This window comes from Tinamus guttatus, unplaced genomic scaffold (genome assembly GCF_059628265.1).
Source record: "Tinamus guttatus ecotype Peru unplaced genomic scaffold, ASM5962826v1 Tinamus_guttatus_pri_ptg000525l, whole genome shotgun sequence".
Lineage (NCBI taxonomy): Eukaryota > Metazoa > Chordata > Aves > Tinamiformes > Tinamidae > Tinamus > Tinamus guttatus.
Window position 1 is genome coordinate 1,802,082 of NW_028289059.1, and position 27,399 is coordinate 1,829,480.

Sequence of the window (27,399 nt, forward strand, 5' to 3'; positions counted from 1 at the left end):
ACCATGGTGGTTAGTTGTGGTGCATGCACTGCCATGGCCTCAGAAGCACTCCCAACATCCAAACCAGCTTATTTCTGTATCAACACTGCATCACACTTTATGTAGCATGATGGACAATTTTTATTTACTTTTATTAACTGTGCAGAAGTATTGGTTTAAAAATAATTTTTTTTTGGTGTTGAAAGTAATTTTCCACTGTGTTGCATGATTTCACTAGGGGGCAGAAGGGTCTATTAATCAACAAATTGAGAGTCTTCTCTATTCAATACCACCTGAGTGAAAAAAAGATGCATATTTCCAAAAAATAATAATAAAAATGTAAAAAATTAAAAAAAGGAAAAGTCATGCACACAGAGGGCAAAAATAAACTTTTAACAGTTTCGCATATCATGATGCTCAAGATGTGTTAACAGTAGCTCCTGGCAGGCTCGTACTCTGTGTCCTTGTGTGTACCAGAGCCTGGCTACAAGTCAGATCTTTCCTGCTGTTATCCAGATCAAATCTAGCAAGGGTGTGCCTAACCCTGCTCCAAAGCTTTATTTAATATTCAAATACCACAAGATGTGTGTAAGACAAATGAAACACATTGAATTGCCAGGGACTTGTTAAAAAGTAAAGAATAGAAATGGGGAATGAAATGTCTGCTATGACAAAAGACATGTATATGAATCACTGTACTGAGTTGAGGCTCTGGCCACATTTTCATCCATCCTACATCTCTGATATTGGCTTGCCTGAGGAGGAGAAGGTTTGCCATGCATTGCTTGTAGAAATGTTCTCTCTAAATAAATCCTTCCTGCGGCTTTACTGCAGGTGTCAGTCAGGCATGCCTAAATATGTCTGCACGATCTGCCCATACAGCAATAATTTCATAACCTGTGGATGTTGAGGATCAAGACAAAATAATAAGCACACTCCAGGTTGAATGAGGTTAACTAAGTTGCGTTTAGTTTATTAATTTTACCCATATACATAGCTGGTTTTGTAAACACCATGTGAAGAGGAAGGATAAAGTGTAACAAATTGGTAGGGGAAAAAATTCAATATGTAACGTGCCAATGTACCGACTGTGCTTTATATATACTTTACATTGAAAACCAAATAAACCAGAGCTTTCCAGAGGAAGTACACATTTTATTTTGAACTAGCAAATTTAGTTTATTAATAAGTAAAAAAATAAATCTACAATAGCAACAGTGCAAACACATCAGAACTTGCATGGCATACAGTACACAAATGAATAAAAATTATTATACAAAGGGCCCGATGTTTCCTATGGTCCTGGCTGTGACATGTACAACAAACAACAGGGTGAGGAGTGTACTGCAACATAAACATGAAGATGAGCTGCATATTACTGGTTCTGTCTTGTATGGTCTCTCTATTTCAGGAGGTAAAGCTGTCATGCCTTGGATCTGCAATTAAAATCATCAGAAAGGGTCAGAATTTCTTCAGAGGAGATTAGGAGTCTCTGTTTTGCTCTCTAAATATTTGGTTGCTTGCATAAAGATCTATTGTTTGCTTTGTGTTGAGGTTGTGATTCTTACTGTGGAGACCTCAAGCTCAGTAAAAATTCATATATTCATATATTCCATGCCAGGTTATCAGTGCACACATCCATTCTTAGTTGGTGAGCAGCTGTATGCACTGCCTCCTCCAGTAGAGTAAAATTAGGCTTTCACTGGTGATTTTTATGACCTTACTTAGTTTTGTGGAGTTATAAGAGATAAGAAAAGAAGCATACATTGTTACAGTGTGATAGTCATATTGAATGATATTTGAACCCATTCTTTTGTACATACAAGGCTTATACTTGTATGTACAAGGTGGTTAATTGGGCACACATCTATTTCTATATACTTATTACCTCCTCCCTAAGAATTCAGTATAATTTTTAAGGGGGTTGACATATTCACTTGCCTGTCCTGGTTTTGATACTAAATGGGAAAAATGTGTGTACAATGTTTGATTATGCTTTTCCTAAATGTTTTCCTTACTTGCATATTTTAATTCTTAAAGTAACACTGCAAGTATGGTATATTGAAAAGAGAAGTTCTGTGAAAGGCAAGAGACTGAGCACAAACATTTCTGAAAGTCTGAATGTCTACTTATAAAGTATGAGCTTGTCTTAGGGGTTTTTGTGTTGCAAGTATCCTGCACTGCTGAAAAAATAAACTCTCCAAATATTGACTCAATCTAAGCAGATGTAATACAAAACTAAAGCCGACCATGACACCGTCCCTAGAGAAGGAAGGAAGGTATTTTTCAAGTCACTTCCTCTGTTCCAAGCTTTTTCTTTCTTGTAACAACTCACCGATTGTTTGGCTACTCAGTGTAAGTCTGTTTTTGATTTTGATGAGGATGGCAAATTAAATGTAATATTGCCCATGAGGGAAGGAAAAGGAAAGAGTCCTGATCTTAGCTTTGACGACTATGCCTTAGTCATTTGAAATTAGAAACTAATGATAAAAAGCAAGAACTAAGCACTCTCAGTTACAGTGAGATCACTCTTTGACTATGTTCTCTAAGTTGCGGGCATTATTCTTTCATCCTGTAAGATAAAAGGGAACAGCATTTTCCAGAAACCATACCATATAAAAAGAAAAGTCTATCTGCTCCTGATAAAATTTACATGTGTTTTCCATCTTTTTAACTTGTCCTCTGATAAATAATCAGGGAAAGAGTGGCTAGGCTGTTGCTACTGGTAAGTAGTTGTAAAGGTCAAGAAATTTTACCAAAAATAGTGACTGGTCATACGTATTGTCAATATGCTTTTCATAGAAGGACCGAAACAGGGTAATACAAAGAAAAATCAGAACATCTTTGATTAATTATAACTCATGGTATTTCATTCACATTCTGCAGGTAAAATGTTCTGATCAGTGTTGGAAATATTGGAGAATGCTATTGCAGGAAAGGTAATTTCTCCAATGCCCTTAAAGCAGTGTGTGTTCAGCAAAGAGGTAGAATGGCCTCTACTGGGGGAAGATCAGGGTGAACGAAGGTCCCTTCTCAGGGAGCACTTCCCCAGAAGTGTTTAATATAAGCTCTGTTAGGCTGGCTAAAAATCATATTAGGATATTGAGAAAACAGTTTTGAATTTGGACTCAGTAAAGGAGTTTAAGGCACTTAAAGTCACAATATATGTTTTTAGTGTCTCTTTCATGGATCATACTCTCATGATCTGGTAATTCTTTGCCAACAGGTATTGACACTGAAGATGATAGTTTTTCCCTGAGTGTACTGTTAAAATACCGTTAGACATTTAGAAGAAAGAGCAACTTACAGGACAACTATTTTTATCTTCTAATTTATTAATCAGGAGGAATGAGGAAGGGAAAAGCACAGAAGATAAAATCTTCCAAAGGGCACATGGGAGAGAGTTAGTGTAAACATACTTTTGTGATCCGCTACTGTAGTCATCTCTGAGACATTAGACTAACAAGAGGTAAGAGACGTAGGGAAGAGTACTTATATAACCTCAGACCGTGTAGAAGCCTGTGTTAAAGAAGTTTGTTTCTTGAGACTCCTTTGGCAGTTAATACCGCCAGAGTGATTCAGAGAACAAACCTTCTTTAAATCCCACTCATCCATTGAAAGACCCTAACTGACAATGGAGGGAGCCAAGGGAGACTTGTTTTTGAACTTGGACACCTTGTCTGGATACACATGGATGTTCTCATCAACGTTTCAGATGCAGTGGAAAACTCCATGCTTCCATTACTGCCTTCAAATACTGCTTGAAGTTCGAGCTTTTCTACTCTTTTTTCTACTCTTACTTGGACCTTGAGTCAGGTGGAAACAATAAAACCATTCTCATTATTTGTTATTTCGTTTCTTCAATGGCTATGTAATCTGTGTGAACACCAGCTACGTATTCACACCTGATCAAGCAGCAAATGTCGTATCAAGCAGTTTCATGTCATTGTCATTAACACTTTGAAAGCTCAGCAATAGACTTACCGACCACTCTGCATTGTCTGTCTTTGAACATCGCACATTGACTGGTAGTTTAAGAACAAGTTCGTTATAGGAGACACCTTCTGATCTGGACCATTTGAACTTGTTCATTGCGTCCATAAAAGACAGGTTTTTGTATTGCTTAGGACTCTTGATAATAAAGGGCCAAGTCCTAAAGAAAATAAATAAATAAATAGATAAAAAATAAACAGATAAATATGATACCATCCAGTTGAGAGTGATGAGGGAAAACTTTTGGATAATCTACTCAGAAAATGAAATACACTATAAACATATAATTACATGCAACTTACATTCTCACCTGGTGAGAACTGATGTAGTTTCACTGACTTTAATAGACCAATGAAAGTCTGGCCTCAGTGTCTGACCTGCTACCAGACACTTTTAAAAGTGAAGGATATTTAAGAAACAAATTACACTGCTCTTCTCTGATCTACAAACTGAATACACAGGAAATTCAAAACAAACCTTCTTTGGTGACTTTAAAAAAAAAAAAGAGAGAGAGAGAGAGAGCAAAACAAAAAAGGCACACTGTCTGCTAGACTTGGCAGGCAGCACTACAAATAAATGTTTGCCATTAGGAAGCTTCTTCCAAATCCCTCTGCCTAGCTGTGGTCACAACTTGGATAATAGGACTAAGCTCAGCATAGCTCCTGGGTTGCTCTAACATGTATCATTTGGCAACTGCCACAAAAGACCAAAGTAAAATAACTGGAATGGAAAGCATCCTGGACATTTCTGGTTGACATGTCCTGGCACCCTGTCTGCAAAGGAACTTTTGGTAAAGCTTGAGAAAGAAATCTGTTATGCTGTCTCTAGAGATCTGACAACTCTCCCATTTTCCCATTCTCCCACTTTTTATCCCCACCAGGAATGAGTCAGGTCCAAATCCTGTTCCCTCCCTGAAATGTGGAGAGAGAAAGAATAACTTCTCCTGCCAGTCCCAGAAGAGGGAATAGAAGAAAAAAATCATAAAGAAAACTATTCTTGATTGTTTCTAGTTTGATTCTAATAGAAGTAATGGAAAATAGCATGGTGAATATGGCAGGCTTTTAAAAACAGAAAACCAAAACCTGCTAGTGCAAAAATGAATGTGATTGATTGATTAAAACTTTATTTAACTGATCTAAGCAGTACTTTTGATGAAAGCATGAGTGAATCTTTTTGAAATAATTTAGACAGACCAAGTTGAGATCCATGCTATGCTTAGGTATGTGGGATATAATTTTAATCACACATTTATTTTACATTATTGTATCCCAATACTTTTTTATCTCAGCTCCTCATGACTTTTGCCACTGTTTGTGTCAGAGTAAGGAAAATAAGAGTTTTAAGGTGAACCAATAATGCCTTGATTCTGCTTCCAGTTTGTTTTCATGTGTAAGTCAACAGTGAATTTAGAGAAGTCAGTGAAGTAATTCTAGTGTAAAACTGACACAAGAGAGATGAGTATCAGGTCAAATATCCTAAGGCTAACAGAGCTTAATGAAACAAGAATTGCGGATTAGGTCATAAATACTAGAGGCATTAATAATCTCGTCTTCTAATTACTATTCCATATGCAGCAGACAGTCTGCATACTTACTCTATTCAAAACATCTTTATTTCCTCAGGCCAAATGTCCTTATTTTTTCCTTAAATACAGTTATCATGAATGAACACTCAAGAGAGCACGAATTTGTTAGAGTATTTTCTTTCTAAGCTCAGAAAGACTCTGGTAGGACCTGTTTAGAAATTATGTTCTTTTAGTATTAAAAGAAGTTGTAAATAGAAATGGCAAGAAAACTGAAGCAGGCATTGCACTGTGACTTTCTTCAAACTTTTCTGTTGCAGATACTGACTTAGGGCCAGTAAACTTATACAACAAATGATTTTGCAATAATAAATTTAAGAGGTTTTGTTAAGAGTTACTGCATAAGGAAAACTGATTTTAAAATATGATTACAGGCTATTAGTCTATCACTTGTATTTTAAAATCCTACTAGTGCCTTCATTTATGACAACTAACTTTATGAAAGTATTTTGCATTTCAGCATTAGTAAAGTACTATCACCAAAAACTAAGGGTCATTTGAAAAATCTATATAATCTCATAGACCAAAACAAATGACAGAAATATATATACATATTCATAAATATTTTACTTGCCTGACTGGTCTATATATTTCCTTTACCCCAATAAACTGGAGTTGTTCCATTATGTCTGGAATACTTGCACATCGCGTGAGGTTGATTCTTGGGTAATAGAGTAGATATGACAGGCACATTTCATTCCTGGTGCTCAGACCACCCTGAAAACGAAATTTTTCTTTTATTTAAGATAGTGTTGGAATTTCACAGATAAAAGCACTGATTAGCATTTATATGATAAGGAAGCTTGCAATGGGAGGTCCAATTTGACATATATCCTTTGCTCCTTAGATTATCAAGTAAAAAATTATTACATAATTAGTCACAAAATACCTTTCAAGCTCAAATGGCATCTCCTGAGCTTAAAAGATATCAGAAAGAATGTCTATCAATATTGAGTTGGTAGTACAGTTACAGTAAGCTTTATATCATGCTGAAAAGTATGATCTGAGAAGAACAGATCTATTGCAGACTGTCTGCAACATACTTATATCGACCATGCCTCAAAAGGATGGATTCAAACTGGAACAGCTATAGATAACAAGTAGAATGAGCTTTTTTATGAGAAGAGATTAAATGAATTTTGCCTAGTAGGTTGGGATGGAATATATATCTATATGTAATCCCATTGTAAATACATAAACAAAAAAGAAAAAGAGTTATTATCAATAGAAAATGTTGACTCAAGAACAAATAAGCACTAACTATAAATGAGTACCTTAAAATAAGAGTTTTGACTCTAAAAAAACAGAAGTGAAATATTTTTCCATTGAGAGTTGTGGAAAAAACAACTAATTTAAAATTAATCTTGATAAGTATGGACAAGGTTGTGACATGTGTGTTCCTAAATCCTGTGTGGAAGTGGTGTCATGGATATCACAAGTCTGCTTTTGTAAAATCTTTCATGTACTGGTTTGCTTATTTTTATAAGCTAGTCATATGAATGCCTTATACCACCAGACCAGACAACGTTCATAATAACCCTTATGCCTTTAAAATCTAAGTACTTGTGAATGAAAGATAACAATACATAGCAAACTGAAAGAGTCTAAAGCGTACACAGGAATTAGTAGGTGGGTTCATACTTTTAATAGCATCCTATGGGGGAAAAAAAAAAAGAAGAATTTGGTCCCTAATATTGTTTTTGCACTTATGTTGATCCATTAACATTTTTTCTTACCCATGTCATACGAATTCGGTCCACAGTACTGTAGTGACATTCTGTGATTAAATTATCCCCCTGAAACAGAAGATTTAAGGTATTCACTGTTATTAAGTTTATCAGCACTAGCTTCAGGTGACCGAAAACGATGCAAAAACTTAAGCAATAAAGGTTATAATAGTCGATATTAGTTTTTGAAAGAGCAAAGAAGTAGAAGTAGTTGGTCTAGACTAAAACTGGGCACTTAGCATTCATATTGTCCCAGATCTTCGGGGATCTGTGCCTGATTATACTGAGTCTTGTCCAGTATTTGATACATTTTTTTTTTCAAATAGCACTGAAAATGTCAAGTTATGATCCTACTTTCAGGGAAATTATATATGCAGACAATGTGCACACGATTTGTGCACCAAAACTCTTCCAGCACTGCTTTGGGTATCTTGCCCCAGGCTCATTCATCCTGCCAAAGTCAATAAAATTGTTGCCAAATCAGAAAAACAAGGTTTTCCACATCACAGTAACAACGATTTAACTACCAAGCCTCGAAGTAGAGGAGTGGCAGGCAAAGACTCATCTACATTGACAGATACGTATGAGAAAGGCTGAGCAATTACCTTCTCAAGTACCTGCAGTTAACTTTCTGATATTTTGACAGACTGATCTACAGTGTTTCTAAATAAAAAAGGTAGTACATTTATCCCCTGTACCTAATTAAATGCTTATCTCAAAATCACCAATATTATCAAATGGAAACAAAAATATTGAGGAATTACACTAGAATGTGTAGAGAAGTGTGCTGTAGAGAAGTATTTTTGCATAAGGTGAAAGCAATAAATGGCATTGAGCAAGGCTCACTTCAGAGAGAGAATTCTAGCTTCTGTTCTGCCTATCCTTTTAACTTTGCGGATATCATCAAATATCTCATTTCTCTTTTTTTTGCTGTCTACTGCCTTTTGTCCTGGAATTTTAAAAGGCCTTTCTCTATAATTTACTTGCATTTTCCTAAAAAGGTTACAGGCTTTCTCTGCAAGGGCGTCTAAACTTGTCATCTTCAGCCAACCTCCCTGCTAAACCCTGAAACGCTTCTTTCCTGGAGGAGGTAATATGAGTTTGTCTTTGAAGTCCCAGTAGAGTACAAGCAGTAGATCTTCAAAGAGTAAATGCTGCACCTGAACTTCTAGGTTAAATTAAATAAGAAAGTTGCTATTTGAGCTTCTTGCCTTTAAAGGACAAATAACAAATTTGTCCTGGTAGGGGAGAGAAGATATAAGGAAGGAAGAAAACCTGGCTGTTTCAAAGGATGATGTTCCTGACCATACCAGTCATTTCATCGGCCTTTTCAACTTCCTAGCTTCAGTTATGAACAAAATGTAGTTGTTTAGTTTTTTTGCATGCATTCCATGAAGTTAACGGGCTTGTTCACGTGCACCAGACAAGTGCAGCTGCTCTGCTGGCCAGATCTGGGGCACCCAAACCTTTGCAGCACTTAACTTTCTGTCCTCTGGCCAAAGCTTCAGAAATGCATTGCCACATAACGAGATGAGTGAATAATTTTTTAATGAGCAACTCATTCAAAGCATGTAGACTCTTTTCATGAAAAATCTATGGATAGTTAATGATTTAAAGTTTTATAATATGTTTGCATTTTCTTTTAAGTATATTACATTGTTATTACAAGAAGAGCAATAGGGTTGCATGATTTCTTATTGCAGAGTGCTTTTTTTTGTTTACTCAGCAAAACCTCATGTGGAACACTAGCAGTGAGTTTTTCTCCCAGCAGGAAATAAAAACATGAAATAAAAGCAGACCTACTTGGCTGATCTGTAGAGGCATGTTTGCAAAGCTGAATGCTTGCTGCGTGCAAGTACTTGGGATGGGCTGCTTAGTTCCACTGGCTCAGTAAAGTCACACTGTCTTGTTTCTATTCTTAGCTGGCTGGCTGGATGGATGCACAAAGATGGCACAACCATAGGTGAATGAATTTATAATCTCCTTTGCACAAACATATATGATAGTAAAACTCTGATCTGCTGATTGTGAACATCAAACACACGCCAAACTTAGCTTAAGTGGAGGGTCCAAATCAATTTTTTTGGTGAATGAGCAGAGACTTTCTTGGGCAGTGCATTTGTGACCTTGTATAAGTGGAAATATGAACAAAGCATCAAAGAAAATCAAATAAATTAAAGAAATCAAGGAAATTCTGCTGCAAAATTAATCCTTAATGTGAGTAAATGTTAAGCACATGTTCTTTTAAAGCACATTCAGGAGAACAGTGACGGGTGTCCTACAGGCAATATGGTCCTTTCTTCTTTCAGATACTGAAACTCCTGGAAGTTGAAGTCAAACTCATCATCATAAGCAAGTAGCTTCTGTTCCTCGCCGTTGCGGAAGTGGCGCATCCTGATGGCTCTGCCGGCAAGATGAGCATGAAGAAGTACTGCAAATACGTGGATTCCACCAGGCCTCTCAGCACCTAGAGCCTGGCCAGGAAACCAACATTAGTGTGCCCAGATGTCATGTACAAACAGAGCTAAGATATATTAATAAATGCATTTCATGTTCCCTTAGTCTCCAGTAAAATAAGTGGCATTAACATCTTTGCCAGGGAAAGTAGAGAGGATTAAATCGGTGTATGCATTGCATCATCAGTATTACTTACGTCAACAAAGCAACATGAATACTGAACATCAGCCTAACGATTTAATAGAACTCTCTGAAATCTGAGATAATCATAATTTAACAAGCTCCTTTTTTGTAAAGTACTAAGGTACTGATACCCAAAAATGTTGAGAGTTCTGGTTTGTGCCATGAAGCAAATGCCATTGCTCACATGTCTTCAATGAACATCTTTCAATCTTACCAGAAAGTTAAATAGGCTGCCCTAAATTATGTCTGCGAATATAACCCAGCACTGTCAGACAGGAGACATACCTCTTCCAGACATTCCAGCGTGCAGTGACCCTCTGACACAAATTCAGGCATGCCTGGTGGGATGTTGTGGAAGAGGCTAACCCAAAGACCAGCTTCAATAACCCCAGCATCGTATTTCCTTAAAACTGGAGTATAAATTAGCCTCAGTCCAGAGTTATCTATCAAGCCTGCAACAAAAGGACACAGTCAATTGTGGGTATAAATCTGCACAAAAAAAAAAAAAATCCAATCATATACGTTTTTCAAAGTTTGTCCTCTTTTTTTAAAATATTTTTAAATGCATATTCAGGAATTAGCCTCAATAACCCACAAAAGAGTCAAAGCATTCATGAGGATGCAAAAAGTATCTTGTGGGCAGCCCACAGGAAGGTTGTTAAGCATAATATGTTGGTATCTGCATTGATCAGGTGTAAATGAAAAATGTGTCATTTCTGTTAAGTGTTCAAACACAAAGCTCAGAGGAAAAAAGGTAGAGCATTGAGAGAATGAAGGGTAAAATAAATTAATTCTCAATAGGTGCTATATGTGATTTTTAAAATTAAACATTTAAAGAAATGTCTTAAAGTTTTTTTTTGAAATGTACAAGGCAAAGAAGACAAGAAAACTACAGAGAATTTTTGAAGACTCACAAACCCATCTTGATTTCAAAAAATAAAGGAATCAAAGTTTGCCTTAAAAAGGTTGACTTTGAGTGATATTGGTGAGACTTTTATTTGTCTAAATGTTTAACCATATTAATTTGCTTTTATATCTATTCAGAATTTATAGTCCCTCCATCAGTCAATGGTTTATAATGATCTCTCTTGTATTTGACAGTTTTACCTGGAAAGATATACACACCATAAAAGATTGAATTGCGGAACAAATGTTAATTTCTGTGTTAGCTCATCTATTATTTTTCTTTGTTTTGCCCTTCTAAATGTTAGCTTTAAAAATTAAAAATGCAAATAAACTTCCCAGTACCTGAGAGAAAGCAAGAGGCTTCCCAGTGACCTGTATTTGTCTTCTAAGAGACAAAACAGACATAGTAGTGCCTGAACCCAAACAGTTTATCTATATGAAATTAGCAGGCTATTTTGAGAGGGGCAAATGCTAGAGGTATAGAGTAGAGTCTAAGGTGTCCAGTAACCCTAATAGCTAACAGAGAGCAGTATATAATTACTAAAGAACAAAGGATATGAGTTATGGACAGCCAATTGAGCATGGTAATCAAGAAACCAGTAATAAGGCTTTCCACAGGATACAAATGATAATCACTGCTGCTGTCCCCCAACACCTCAATTTTAATGCACTTGGGAAATTGGACCAACTCCCTTTCCAATGCTCCTAGTACAACCTCATCAAGCTGAATTTTTCCCTTGCCATGTGCTATTCAACATTCAGCCTGCCTGTTACCAAGACTGAAGTGCCAGACATGTTTATGTGATCTAAGGAAATTTAAGTGTTTCTGATAAACAATTTCAAAAGTGACTGTCTTTCAAATTAAAAGCAAATGTTAACAATTTCAAAACCAGAAACATTCAAAAACATGCAAGTTAGAAGCAGTTGAAGTATTTATGAGTCTAACTGAGAGCCAACAGTTCCACTGCCTCTGAGTCACTTGGAAAAACATTAGGCAACAGCAATAAGTGACCCTGCTGGTAAACAGTGTGCTCTTTAACCGCGAGAGGCAAATCCGGGAAAAACAGATCTGGAACCAGGGAAAAAGACGTGCTTTTGTAGCAGTTTGACCATAGTGCCTGCAGGACTGGCAGGATGGAGATGGGGGAGCCAGCCCTGCAGAGCAGCCTCATCGCTCCAGCAACCCTCCAGCTCCTCACACTCTTCATCATTTGCTATCTTAGCAAGCAGAGAACCACAACTTTATTCCTGACACCCATTCTTGCCTCCACAGTCTGAATTTCCCTGCTCTTCTGTGGACTCTGTATCCACATATGAGCATCCCAATAAGGCCAAACTGTTCCCACTCCTTACAAAGGGGTAAGAAATGTGATTAATCCCTCGACTTTCTAGGGTATGTTGCATCAGTGATACAAATGACGTTTACTGCATCCCCTGAAAATGTACATTCTGAATGGACAACATTTGTCATTGCTTGTCAGTTTGTCAAAGATATTTTAAGATATTTCATCTGAGTTATTACAAAAAGGAGAAGTTGCACTAAGGCAGAATGCGTTAACTAACCCAGAGAGCTTTATTTAAATGCATGGGGATATAAAGACCAGTGCAGTATGCTGCTTTTACCCAACTCAAGTGCACCAGGCATCAGAAAATATTCAGGCAGCAGCTCAATATAGCTTTGTTTAAGAACAAAAAAAAAAAAAAAAAAAAAAAGTATTATTTATCTTTTCAAAAGTCAGCTTTAAACTATTCTAGCATTTCTGGGGCACTCTGGCTTCACAGCAAAATTTTCCTTTGCTTCTTTTAAATATAAGTAAATTTTAGAATGAAGATTTAAAAATAAAAAAAAAATACAAAAAGAAAGTTTATCTTTTAAGATAAACTGCTTTTGCTGAGGGAATGGTCTAGCAACCTGAGACTTTCCTTTGCTTTAAGAAACTGCCCTCAGCTGAGGTCTTAAAAATACTAGAAAAAAGTAAATAAAAAGCCCTAACTGTCACTTTTTTTTTTCTTTTCTTTTTTTTTTTAGTGCTTCAAGGCCATTAAGGGCTGCATAATTCTATTCTGCTACGTGTCAGTTTGATTGGATATCTCAGTGAAAGGAACAGGATATAGAAAGAGCATAAGGAAAGTAGTGATAAAGAGATGTATTCACTTGGTCTGTTCTTTGGATATCTGAATCTCTCCCTGGTAATAATCAGAAACTATTGACTTGGAAAAATGAACCTCAGATTTGCTTTTGCTCTGTTTGCAGTGGGATGCAACAGGAAGTGCTTGTGTCCAGTACATTTCCCAATCTTGCGTGTTTTAAAGAGTGTGAAGGTACAAACCTTCTATGTATGATGGGTTGTCATAATGCACTTCCATAAGTACGAACAGAGGATCACCTGCTGTACCAATGGATAAACCGACATGAGGGGGGTAGGTGAAGCCCTGGAATTCAAAACATATTGTCAGAAGATTTGTTTTACAATGATTATTGTTTTTTTTAATCTATCTATCTATCTGTCTATCCATCCATCCATCTGTCCACCCATCTATTTATCTAAACGTATAATTGTAACATTGTATATATATAGGGAGAGAGAGAAAATATTGAATACATTAAATTGTTTTGCCAATATAAATATTAGATTCTCTGCTTTCTAGAGGATAAAGCCCAGAGCAACCTGGTCTGACCTCATGGCTGACCCTGCTTTGAGCAGGAGGTTGGACTAGAAACTTCCTGAAGTCCCTTCCACCCTGAATTATCTTATTATCTTACGATTATTTACCTTGCATTTGTTGCCTCAGCTGAAAAGGAAAAGTCCATTTTAAAAGTATAAACATTGCATCATAAAGCAGTTAGTTTGACAATAAAACCCTTATGAAAAAAAAGAGAATCTTCATTTAAAATGCTCCTATTTTTAAAAAGTGGTAATTTACAGGGGATGCTGAGGTTGCACGCAATGAGATTGCTTTCATTGTCCAGATAATTTAATTCTATGGAAAATTATTTGAAGGGTAAAAATGAGCTTTATGCCTACGTCTGCATTAGCAAGTAGTGTGGTGCAAAAGGAATAGATCTGTCCAGTGCAATAGTTTGTGCTGGACCTGCTGCCCCCACAGGGGGCAGGGTCACATTCAGGGTCATTTCCTTTGGACAAGCTCTGGTCTGACCCTATACACTTAATGCCATTAGTGGCTGAGGGTGATGGGTTCAACCCCAGGATGTGCCAGGTGGCTTCCTCCCAAGGGAACTGTGCACAGACTCAAATTATTCATCATGCAAAACGGACCTTTGTATGCGGGGAAAACCTAGAGGGTTACTTCAAAAGCACTCTCCTGATCCAAAGTGCAATGCTTCCAACTACTGAGCGAAGTCATCAAATCAGGAATCATATCTGCACCATTTTAGAGAACACAGATAATAATATATTAATGTGCAGTTTGAGATCCTTTCTAATTTTAATGTGCTTTGATGATCTGATTGATATATAATAATAAATATTATCATCATCTCTGTATTACATATCACAGAATCATGAAATCACAGAACTGCTGAGGTTGGAAGGGGCCTCTAGAGATCATCTAGTCCAACCCCCCTGCTCCAGCAGTGACACCTAGAGCACATGGCATAGGGCGGCATCCAGGTGGGTTTGGAAGATCCCCAGAGAAGGAGACTCCACAACCTCTCTGGGCAGCCTGTTCCAGGGCTCTGCCACCCTCACATTAAAGAAGTTCTTCCTCATATGGAGATGGAACATATGGGTAAACTGAAGCACTATGAATTTCACAGCAAACTTGAGTATAACCCAGATCTGCCAGATTCTTCTCTATAGAGTTTTAGCAATGCAGCCATGCTTGCAAAAGCCTTCATAATCCTTGTTAAATGATAATTTATTTATATGAGTTTTTTATTTCACTTGGTTGAAGACAGTTGGAGGTACAAATACTAGGTCAGAGCATAGCTGATGGCAAAAAATGCCCAAAGTATACAACAGGGACAACGCTCAAAGTGGATCAAAGCTGCTTTTGATGGGTCTGTGTTGCAGCCCTGTGCACAGCAGCCCTGGGATCCCCACCAACAGTCCTCTGGGACAGTCCTTGGGCCGCACAATGCAAAAGAAAGGCCTTAGATACTGCCATCTGCCTGGTACCTGCACCTCTGTGTGGGCACGCCACAAATCAGGGGGGTACTGAAGGGGTGGGGTGTTTCTTTTTGTAGTAGTGCTGAAAGCACTGACTGGAGCCTAAGTATGAAAGATGAAAGAAGCTTGGGATCAATATGGCATCACAGACTCTTTTCTGTAGATGTAGCCAAATGCCATGAACCAAGAGGTCCTTGTGGGGGCTCTACACCAACATAGGATTGGTGGTGATGCATGAAATTAATTGAACCAATACCTAACTTCATTTGGAAAGTGTCTTTTTGCATCCTTGTCTTTTGTACAGTTGCCTATAGATGGTGCTTTCACTTCTCTCGTTGTCTACAAGCAACAGATGTTGGCCATTGGTGGTGGCAGTGTATTGGACCAGGTGGAACAATCTGATATGGGAACAGATTTTCATACTCCTGAGTTGCCTTTTTTGCTGTAGGGCAACAGCTACCTCTATATTATTATCATTTCATTTAGTTTTTCACTCAGGATGTTCAATACATTTCATACTTAAAGGTCAACAAGAACTTGGTGGTGAGACATTTGTGAACTGTGATTATATATACCTTTAAAAAGAGACAGATTAAGTAATCATTAAGATACTAGGAAGAAGCTTTATTACAGTACACACTCCCTTCAAGCCCTCTTGATAAATCATTTAGAAAGCTATTCATCCTACCTCTCCTCCAATGGCCCAAGCAAAAATTACTGTCTCGCACGTGAGAAAAGAATCTGGCATGTTGGGATGGTAACATTCATGCCCGTAGTCCAGCACACTGTCGTTCAAATTGCTGCTGCACTGATAGAGTAGGATATGGTGCACCAGATTCTCATGGCCTTTCTGTATTAATGGCTCAACCTATTGACATTGAAATAAAAAAGATGGAAAATACACCTCAGATTTGACAATGTAAATGCAAATAGAACAGAACTGCAAGTTATGTGGTGCATTTATTTTAAAAGAGGAGGTCTGGCATTAGACTGCAAATAGGTTCAGATGGTCTTTGGCTCTCTGCAACTCCAGACATTAAAACAAAAACCTCTTAGCTCTACTGTGTCAATGGGGAATAGAAAAAGTTCTGCATCCCAACCAAACCTATGCTGCCATTTGTCTTGTTTTCCCTTCTCCCATTCCAGTCTTGCACTCTCTCTTGTCTTTTTCCCTCCCTGATCCCATAGCTACATTTAAACCTGAAACAGACATAAACCAGTCAAATGTCTTTTTAGATGCACCAGATAGATTGGTATTTAAACTACTCAGAACCTTTTGTTCCCATTTTTTACCTCTTCTGTGTGATCTTGAACTAAGGGTGCCCATAAATTCTGTATACCTAGGGTGAGGTCTGGAAGTATACTCCGTATTCCTTAGCAGCTCAATATATACTTTCTGTTTCTTTTGACATCTATAAAAATCAGAAATAGTTTCCAATCTGTTAAATTGCATAAAGTTTACTAACAAGAACTCATTCCTTAGAGGCTGCGTGCTCCTGTCTTTCTGCGGCAGTGACAAGCTAGAGGGCTCTTAGGAGTGTCCCAGTGCCCCCAGTAAAATTTGACCACTGAACTTAAGGGTAGGCAGAACTGATTTCATTCCCATCTAACATTTTATTCGCTCTGTCTTTGGATGGATGATGTTAAGTCATGTCTGCCAGAGATGTCATGCCCAGGGCAAACATGAATACTTCTGAAGCAACATTATTTTGCTTTTCAAAAAGATCATATTCAAAAAACTCAGCAATGGAAAACAATATTCAAGTAAAAGGAGGTTTTGCCTTGCTTTTACTTTCAAAGATTTCATTTCATCCTCTACTAAATCTACCTTCAGTCAAATAAGAAACATTCTCTGCAAATGTTTTCACAAGAAAAATAAACAGTTTTGGCAATGCAGTACTTAATATGTGGATATGCTGTGCAGCATTGCCTTTTAATATTATTAGGAAAAAGAAGCTACTTTAAACAAGGAAAAAAATGAATATACACCTTATATTTGCATCCATTGGTTTTGCAAGCACAAGAACCCCACGTACTGAAGACACAAGCAGGATAAGCAAGAAATTTGGGTTTTTTTTTAAATTACCCTATTAAAATATCTTCAGCAAAATATTGTCACCAGAAGTGCATTCCTCTTGCTTTATACAAGCCACTAAACTGAAGTAGAAAATAGATCAGAGGAGGAAGAAGCAATCAGAACTTTTGCATATTAAGACCACCCTTGTTGACATAAATCAACAAAATTTCATTGAAGTCAGGCTCTAGGGGAGTCCAGTTGCTTGCTGAGTACCTGCATGTCTGTCCAAGAATAGTAAAGCAGTTCACTGCTCAGAAGTCAGTGGAATGATGCCAATTTAAATGAATGTTCTAAAGTTTTATTTTGACGGCAAGGCTGACATACTTCTTTGCATAGAGATCTCTTGTATTAAGTAATCTCTATTTTGGTTAGCATCACAAATTATAGTGCTAAGAAACTAAAGTATTTTTGAAAGGAACTAAGATAATGCAGTCAGTTTTCCCATCAGATAAGAATTCATTCCCAAATAGACCACAGTAAGAGACAAAGATTCAAAAGTTCTCTTCAGTTTGATATTGCTCCTTACCCCTTCTCCTTCATATAACTGCATATTTATCTAAATCACACCCATATCACACTATCTTATACATTAAATATCAGTCTATGTCTCACTGTCTCACATAATATATGGACTAGTCACTGGAGCCACAATGGGGACATAATCTCTGTATCTACCAAGAAATAACAGTGTATTGTTCAAAAATGTGATAGTTCTGCCTGTTGATACAAGATCCCAGCACCTGCTGTGCTTACAATCACTACTTCAAAAACAACTTCCCTTCAAAACAATGGGACATCACCAAAATTAGAAGCTCTCATCCTGCCATCAGCTCCTCAGTGGCAGTTACCTAAACAGTAATAGTACTTCACAAAGTATTTTTGTTCAGCTTTCTTTAGCTAAGAAAAGAAGAAGAAGAAAAAAAAGGTAGAACAAACCCCCAAGCATCTTTCCAAAGCATCCTGTAGATCATTTTATATTCTTCAGAACATTCATAAATAATAAAAAGCAGCAGTTTGACCTTTTACACATTTTTATTACAGTTTGATTAAGGAATGCCACCTTTCTCACCTTTTAAACAAACAGAGGGAAAAAATGACCAGGATGGGTAAAAAAAAAAAAAAAACTTTTTAATAAAAATAACAAGAACATTTCATTAATCACAAGCTGTTTATTTCCTAGGAGAGTATGGGAATATTTTCATGATCAGATCTCACAAGTTTCCAGCCTCATTTCTGACTGAAACAAGAGAAGGAAGAAGAGTAGCCTCCACTGCACTCTTTAGGTTCTCTTTTTCCGATCCAATTAATAGCTAAATATGTGTACTAACTGGAATAACTTCAGCTGAAAAGAAGAAAATAACAGTTCATTTCTATTCTCTGTCCTAATGATTAGATGAAGAAGGGATTTAACCCTACCATTCCTACATCCCAGGTGAGTGTTGTTCTAATTACTTGGACATTTGTTATTTCAGCTTACAGAATAAGCCAGTTGCTTACGCTGTTTTCCTCTTCCTCTCCCACTTTCCATGGAGAATATCTGTTCAGCTTACTTTGCTCCAAGTTGAAAATAAATTCCAGATTTTTTTTTTCCCCAGTAAACAGAATTTTTGTTCTCTGGTCAGTTTTATAAGCAACAATGAACAATGACAGAGTGCCTCAAATATAAGGCCAAATCCAGCAAGTCAGCAAAGAACTTAAAACATGCAGATAAGTAGTCCCAGCTGTAAAATGAGTTGCTAAAACAGGTATCTACAATAAAATATGATGACCTGGCCTGGTTTCCAGAACACTCGCAGCCACAGTGAACCGTAACTCCATTTATAGGGCTTATTTCCTACTAGTTTATTCCTATTTTAAAACTAAATATCAACCTTGATCCCTAAGTATAAGTGTTCAATCTTACAGCATGAACTGTTGAATGTATAAGTTCAAAGTTTCAATTAATTGAAAAGATTTAAAAATAAAATTTGGGGGGTTTTGATAGCCTTTAATTCCCAAACCATGAAATTGAAAACAAAGTTAACCTAAGGTCTACTCTTACAGGTCTCCAGTCATAATAGTAGTGAACCGATGCTGAAAAGTTACCATGATTTTCTTGCTAATTTGTCTTGGGAAATAACCCAACTTTCAGATAGTTATAAAAAGATAATAACTGAATGCAGTAAATTATAGCAAAATATTGAAATACAGACAAAAATGTGATAGAAATAGGCATATTACATAAAAATCAACATATTCTGCAGATTTCAGTGTTTAGTTCATTTTTCATTAAATTTTCAATTATATTTAGGCTTGTTTATATTGTTCTTGTAGTTTAAAGGGACTCTCAGAGCCACTGGCACTCGAGGATTTTAGAAAGTGCCAAGGAAGTTGATCTTTCACTTCCAGCAATTATGAGGAAACTTTAGCATGTAATTCCTTCCTCCTTCCTTGCTAATTCCTACCCAACTCTTGTTGGCCATGGGAGTCAAGAAAAATTCAATAATCAGACCCTGTTACTTAATTGAAAGAGGATTGTGAAAGGAAACTTATACCTAATGTCTTACTGACGTACTCGTTTCTCCATTTTACCCCATTCTGATCGGCAGTGTGGCTGAGATGCAAGGCAGACTCGGCTGTCAGGGTTCATCTGCTCGCCGTGTTGGGAACAAGCCTGCAGAGACAGTGCCCTGGCAGGGCGAATCCCCCAGTTTGGCCCCTGCAGGCAAAGTGCATTTTCTGCTTGACATTTCCCAACTGCCAGAGGCTCAGAGAACAAAAGCCCTATATCCACCCTACATCAAAATGCCAAAAGCCTTTGGGACTGCAAAAAAATATGCAGACACACAAGACGCCATCTCTGCTGCTTTTTACCAAACCTGCAAAAAGAAGCTGCTGTTTTATTATTCATGATGATTTACTTTCTGCATCCTGTCTATGTTTCCTGAAAGCGTGGTCTAAAGATATTTTCTAACCAAGCATGCCAATGTGTATGAACAAATCTGGCTCCCAGTGACACACAAGCAAAAATTAATACACTATAATACCCCATCCCATCAGACTGTAGTTTCTTGAGAAGGGAGTATCTAGAATACACCTGGTTCAAATGCAAAACCAAGACAATGCCTTTTGTAACGAAAAGTTGAGGTTATGGTGTTTCATTACCATGACCTGTACCAACTGTGTAGTTTCTGAGGTTTAGTGCTGAGAGATACAGCACTTCTCAGAATGTTTACTTTCAGAGAACATAAAATAACAATTTTTCAACTTATTGTCACGTAAAAATATGTAGTATGTATTTCTTCCTGTTCGCAGAAACTCTGTTAAAGTCAACGTACCCTAACATACAAAATGCTTACATTCTCTAGTGCATGGTTGTTTAGCTTTAGTTTTTCCTCACTGTCCTCTCTATTTCATATTATTCCTTCTCCTGTTGCACAAACTGAAAATACCACCTTTTTTAAATAAAAAAAAAGAAATAAGCCAATATTGTCACATAACAGAAGCTTGTATCTCAACCTGCCGATAAGGACAGTAAAGATACTAATGTAAGGCATAACAACGCAAACTGTTCAAATGATCCAAGCAGTCAGATTCCCTAGCAGGAAGAAATAGCTGCAGAAAGCTGAAAGTCTTTTTTGCTTATTCCTACTTTCTCTTCCTTTTTATTTGCTTTGCTTTCTTTGATGTCACAGCTGCGGTTTGGTCTTCAGGCCTGTTTGTGCATATGATGAAAATGAGTAAACTATATCCATATTCTCCTTGTAGTGTCCCTGTCAAAAAAAAAACTAGTCCACTGAACTTAAGGAAACAAAATGCTGAATTTAATGTTGTATACAAAAACAGGAACAGTTTTTGATCTAGTTCCAGTGAAATGTCAATTAAAAATAATGTTTTATTTGTTCAGGCTCAAAAGCTAGTTTCCGCTTAATTTTAACATCCTCAAATAAAATTATATTAAATTATCTGTTGAATTTAGAAAAGTTCTTCAATGTAGACACTCTCTTCTTTCTAGGGATAATCAATACTTTTCTGATTTTTTTTTTTTGTCTTTTCAGAAGTGTAGTTCTGGAATAAAGAAACATTCACCTAAAATATCTCTTTAAAGGTTTTACATTTTTTCTTCAGAAAAGTGAACACTCAGAAATACTTGTCCTTAAAAAGTTGGGACTTTTTCATCAAAAACTCCATGTATTCCAGAGAAAAATTCAATAAGAACATGGAGTTATGTTCACACAAATGTCCAGAAAGAAAAATTCTCATCATTTTCTGGATAGCATTGCCTCTTGCACTCAACCTGGAGGTGTGCTAAGCAAAACCCCCAAGAGTTGGAAACACACCTCTGCATGGGGATAGACATCAAAATCCATCAGCGTAGACAAGGATTTGAACCTCTACCATCAAACAGTGACCTTTGTCAGGAGCAAAGCCTGTCCTGGCCAGCCTCCTGTTTCAGTCTAACCTGCTGCAGACCTTCCCCCCAGGGCTCAGGAGTGCAGGGGGTCAGGAAGGGACCACCCTCCCCACTGATAAATTACTGGAGCAAAGCAGATACACTGGGCTGACAGGGGCACCCTGAATGCTCCACAGGCTGCAGTTGTGCATGATCGGTGGCATAATTTGCACATATACAGCCAGCTGCCCAGAAAACCTTGTAAACCTCTCCCAGGTGTTTCTGGTGCTTTTTCTTTAAAAAGGGAGTATATTTTGGTGATTGACTTGATGTTAATCTAAATTATTTTCATACACAGTTTTCAGATACTGAAGGTGGGGAGAATTTATATATGCTGTTTTGTTTTTAATGACTCTCATGCTTTTCATATTTTAATATAAAAGAGATGGACATGAGAAAAAGGTGCAGGCAAAATCAACTTCCTGCCACTCTTAGAACCAAAATAATGCAACTAGGTAAAGTTTCCTTGGAGAAAGGAAATTTTTCAGATGAAAAACAGAGGTTCCATACAACTTAAGACATTCACATCTGCATGATTCATCCCTAATACGTGTGCATGTTTCCCCCTAAAGTGAGATTCAAATATAGAACTTAATCCTGAACTGAAGTAACAGTGCTGGTTTAACTGGTTCTGCCTGTAACTTTAACCATATAACAAAATTCTGACATCAGTGTGAAGACAAAAATCCTTAGCACATGAACGAAAAACTTATTTAAAGTGTTAAAAAAAATCATTTTCTGTTCTTGATATAAAGAAAATGTTTGCTTACTTGGTGACTACATTGTTCAATGAAGTCTTTTATTCCAATCTTAATAATTCTATGATTCTAAGATTCAAGCTTTATTAGTGGTTTCATTATGAACTAATTGCAATACTGTAGTTTTAAGCTGCAGAATTTTCATAGGAATAAAATATGTATTTTTAGGGGAAAAAAGTTACTTTTGCATTGTTAGTTTGTAGAGGGAGCTGTATTTTTGAATTCACACAACTCCTTTCATCCATACATTTTACTATAATTAAATAAATGCTAATGCAGTTCTTCTAGAATTCTCTTCAGTGAGAAGAACAACAATTATTTTTATTGAGAAAGATGACCCAAACAATACAATAACCAATAAAAAAGATTTTAAACTGAAAACTAGACTTGGGCGCAGGGCTTCTTGTTTTCACTGCCATCCAGTCCTTTCCTAAATCTTTATTCCTAACTAATCACCTTGAACTCTGCCATTCACAAAGAGTTTCAGTTTTTTAAAGGCATTTTAGAATAAGTCCAAAAGAAGCAAACCTCAAAGTGATACCCATAAAAAAACTGTTTCTCCCTCAGGTATGTCTGAAGATTTAAGATAACACATTTAGAAACAGTTAAAAAATATAACCCTGAGGAGCAATCTGATAAAATGGTTGGGTCAAGAAGAAACATGTTTTATTCGGTTATGCTTCCTGGCAATACGTTCATTGCATCCCTAAGGAAGAGGAATACAGGCAGAGTAGCTGCTGTATTCAGCACGGCCACAGAGTCTCAGTGCAGGTGACATACACCAAACAGAATTCATCAGCAATTAATCAGTAACATCATTATTCATCTGTGAAAACAATGTAATAATAAAGTAGTAGGCAACCAAACATGTTTCAGATGAAAAGCCCAAATGAGTAGTCGGTAAAGAGCTTATATTTATTAAAGAAGAGTATATAATTTGGATAATATAAATAATACAGTCAATGAAGGTACACCTTTTTATTCATGAAATCACCCTTAACACGCAGTGATGTCTATCTGTTTCTTTGAGTTCGCAAGGGAAGAAATTTTAATTCCATTTTACCACTGCAACCTGCTCTCTTTGATGACCCAGCTTAATAATATTATATGTTTTCTCATATTTTATGCACTCCCGTATGGGAATGAACAAAAAATTTTGCCCAAAGACTGAATGTGTGTATTTACAATGTGGTTGTTTCTGGTATATGGATATGAAACCTACTTTCTGACAAGTAAATGCTGACTTCTACCAAGGAAAAGCAAAAGAAAACATACACAAGGAAGGTCTTAAGCATATAGATGCAGAGTTTCTACAATAGTCACCAATTCATATTCTTTGGCACTTAAAATTTATTAAAGTGAAAGAATAGAATAAAAACTGCAGAAGTCTTAAGATTTTGAAGTGGCATAACTTCATGAGTCAATAGAATAATTTTTGCTATGTTTAAAATGTTACCATAAGCATGGAGAGGAACTCAAAATATATGTTGCTAAGTAGTGTGTGATGTTAGGTACTGCCTATGTTAATTTTATGATCTCAACCTGAGCCAGATTTTGGTACCCTGCTTGCAGTGTCCCAACAAACTTCAGTGGTACTTAGTAACGTAAAAGCTCACAGAGCCACAATAAGGGACATTTTCAGATAACCTGGTTCTTCTGGTCTATTTGAAGAAGTACTATATATACCAAGTAAACCTTCATTCAAATGTCAGTGCAAAGAGAAAATGTTCATCATCTACCAGTGATTTGGCTTTCATCTGTGTGGATTCTGGCATTATGTATGTTATGCGCAGCTTCAAACAAGAACTTTTGTCATGTGGGATTGTCTAGCTAAAATATTTTTCCATTGTTGTCAGTTCTTTTTCTTTTGATTTTATCCTCCAGAGTCACTGAATCTATACTGTCTACACCAGTACAACTAGTGAGCATTCAATAACTGGTCAGTGGGAACATATATGAAGGTACAAAGGTAGGTACCTCTGAAGGTAGGAGAGTGAGCAGGGTACTGAAGAGAATTACTTCAGAATCCGATTGAAAGTGAAATTTCTTTTCCAGCTGCAAAATATATAAATGACTTTGTGGCCACTAAATGTGGCCCCACAGAGAACTTGCTTAGGATGTTGATACTATGTGACTGCCAGATACCAAGTTTACTGCCAGAAGCAATTGCAAAAAGTTAGCAGGTCCAAGGTAGAGACGTCCTGTGATCCATCCAGATGATCTCACTTTACAGAGAGTAAGCCAAACCCATAAACTGAGATTTTACTACCTACAAACCTTTTCTTCTGGCATTTACACAAAGATGGTTTATAATCGCTTATCAGAGGCCCAGTCCTACTTTTTGAAATATTTTATTGCCTGCCATGATAAGAAGTGAGGATAGATTGACTGCAGACAATTCCCAGGCATGTTTTAGTTAAGTTCCCAGCACACTAGCTAATTACAATTAGCTACTATTTTAAAACCACACACATACCTAAGGATGAAGAAGTAACAACAAAAAAAGATATGGCACAAGACCAAACAGGGTCATAATAGGAATCCTATACTGACGATCACCTCGTGAAAATCACAGAGATCCAAGACAAATCTCAGAGATATTCACAAGAGTCATACCCTCCTCATGTTCTATTTTAAGTCTTGTTTTAAGTTAAGGTTCCTTTCACTTAAGACTTACATGTAACCAGAATTTAGATAACTTAAGATTTTCAATTAAACACAAAGTCCCATAAAATGCTACTTTCCAATTATATGCTGGCATAGTCGACACATTGCCATAATAGATGTATACTGTTTCAATTTTAAAAAAAGAAGAAAAAGAAAATCAAAGAAACTGGACTAAACTGAGTAGATGTTCAAGTTTGCCAATAACAGAAATTGAGTAGATTATTTTTGCATGCTAAAGTTGGAATAATTAATGCAGCATTAGCTCCTTACTTTAAATTTTCTTACTGCAAATTATACTAGAGAAATCAAAGATGATGACCGCAAAATCAGAATATGTTCCACTAAGAAATACAAAGTTTGGTATGACAGTAAAATCTTCAGTCATACCTACTTTCATCTTTGATCACAAAGTCTTAGATATGCATATACCTTGCACATGAAATAATTAAGCAGGATATGAGAGAGGACAGTATTTCTCTTATTTCCACAGAGAGCTCCTTAGGAAAAATTGAATTTCCAGCCCATTTGGTTATACAATTCTTTAACACTGCAAAAACGAATGGGTCTATTCAGACTTGCAGTGACGAGAGAGCCCAGCAGATCAAAGGGCAGATAGCTCATGAGCTCTGCCGCGTGTGATGGTCACTGAGCTGCCAACCTAATTTACTGAGTCTGAGATTGCTTTTCAGGGAAGCATACCGTAAAATACAGAACATTTGTTTGTTTCAGGCTGCATGATGCAATTTGCCAGAGTTATCACATTTAGCAAAACGTGAAAGTTCAAGCCAGAGAGGAACAAGCAGTTACTGTCTGGTATCACCCAAGTTAAAAATCAGTGCCCTCATTTAGGTGCTGACGGCTACAAGCTGCCCCTCTGGCTTCCAATCAATCAGGCTCTTAAACTGGAGTCCCTTTGTGTTTTCACACTGGGGTCTTTGGTATTACTAAAGCATTCCACTGTCAAAAAGCTGAGTTCCCCTTGGCAACAAGATTTTTGGGAGTTTTTGCTTCCTTATCAGAGATTGTCCTGAAACTGAACATGAAGATTAACTTGCAGCTGCTGGGGCACGCTAATACAAGCCGTTCTTTAATGGAAAAGAGGCTCCCTTTCCTAATGAGATCAGCAACGGAAACTTTGGTGCTTTTATAAAAATATGTCCAATGTAGCATTTTGCTGCTAATGCTAAACAACTAAGGGTTTTTGTTGGTGGCGGTGCTGATTTTTTTTTACTGAGAGTCACATATTTGATCTACTCCAGGCTAGCTCTCTAAGTTTCTTTCTTCAGCCAATGGAGAGAGACTGAATCCTATCGGGAATGTCTGAACTCCCGTATTTTAGACACCTATTCTAGGACGACATAAATCGCTATTGGGAAGTATCTATTTTTTGCCACTGTCTATTGATGTCATCTAAATGGCTAATTCAGACTTGGGAATGGTTAGATGAGAGACAGCCCAACTTCATGGCTGGAAATTTACCCTCTGTAACATGTCGCGTGGGTTTAATTTAGTATGCTTGAGGAGTACTAAATATATACTTCATTTTGACCACATAAACCTAATCCCCAGCACAGAGCTTTTTCCCACTTCATCAGTGGTTAACCTGTTTGCTCCATACTCATAAGCAGGTTCAAATAGCACACATGAAAAGAGTGCTTTATGCAGACATCCAAGAGTGCTTTAAGTACTTGCAAAATGCAATCTACTGCTCTCCTCTCCACCTCTGAATGGCCTCTTCCCATTAAAGATTCTCTTTTACAGATTTTGAAGTATTTTATGCTCTGAGCACAGCTATACCACAACCTTTCTGCCAGTATTCCTCCAACTCTACTTCCAGTTTCCCAGAATAAAACCCAGAAAGTTCAGAACTATATGAACGTAATTGTTAAGTAAATACATGTACATATGTACATGTACATGAATGAAGCTACTACTGTCTCTGTTGTGTTTTTTATTCTGTATAGGCTTGTATTCCTATTCTTAAGAGTAAAATTCAATATCAGACATGCTTTTGTCTACAGGATTACCACTGCTCAAGCCTAGGGAACTACTTCCCCTAAGGTAAACGAAGTACATTTTAAAGAGGCTATTAAAATAAAGGGAAAGTGAATGTTGAGACTAGCATGGTCGTGCTAGTTACCAAAGATGAAAAAATTCATAGAAGTAGATTATGGCATGCCTGACGTACAATATACATACCATTTCTCCACCAACAACTACTGCAGCTTTTCAGAAGCATGCCCCCAGCATTAAGTAATTTGTCAGGTGTAGTGGTTAAGCACAGATATAGAAAATTTGTAGAAAATCAGAAAGACAGTGGGAGAAATATTGTATTTCAAAGTTTTTGATTACTTCAGAAAAAGCAATGATGTACATGGGAGACTGGAGGCTAACATAAAGTCAAAAGAATGACTCTTTAGTAGAAGCAGTTATATTCATAAGTAATCCAATTAAATAAATGGAAGATAAGTGGCATCGAACACTAAGCTATAAAGAGTATTAAAATAG

The 27,399-nt window shown here is 36.9% G+C and overlaps 1 protein-coding gene across 1 annotated transcript in view; it reads right to left on the reverse strand.

Moving 5' to 3' along the window:
* Positions 1-926: 926 nt before the first annotated feature.
* The window catches only part of MOXD1 (monooxygenase DBH like 1), a 44,032-nt gene continuing 17,559 nt past the window's right edge, over positions 927-27,399 (reverse strand). Inside the window, exons 5-12 of the mRNA XM_088533891.1 lie at positions 15,646-15,825; positions 13,158-13,260; positions 10,207-10,373; positions 9,564-9,755; positions 7,291-7,350; positions 6,129-6,271; positions 3,964-4,132; positions 927-1,415 (exon numbers count right to left, since the gene is read on the reverse strand). Of these exons, the coding sequence (XP_088390017.1) occupies positions 1,251-1,415; positions 3,964-4,132; positions 6,129-6,271; positions 7,291-7,350; positions 9,564-9,755; positions 10,207-10,373; positions 13,158-13,260; positions 15,646-15,825 (1,179 nt within the window). The 3' untranslated portion in view covers positions 927-1,250. The remainder of the gene's footprint in view (positions 1,416-3,963; positions 4,133-6,128; positions 6,272-7,290; positions 7,351-9,563; positions 9,756-10,206; positions 10,374-13,157; positions 13,261-15,645; positions 15,826-27,399) is intronic.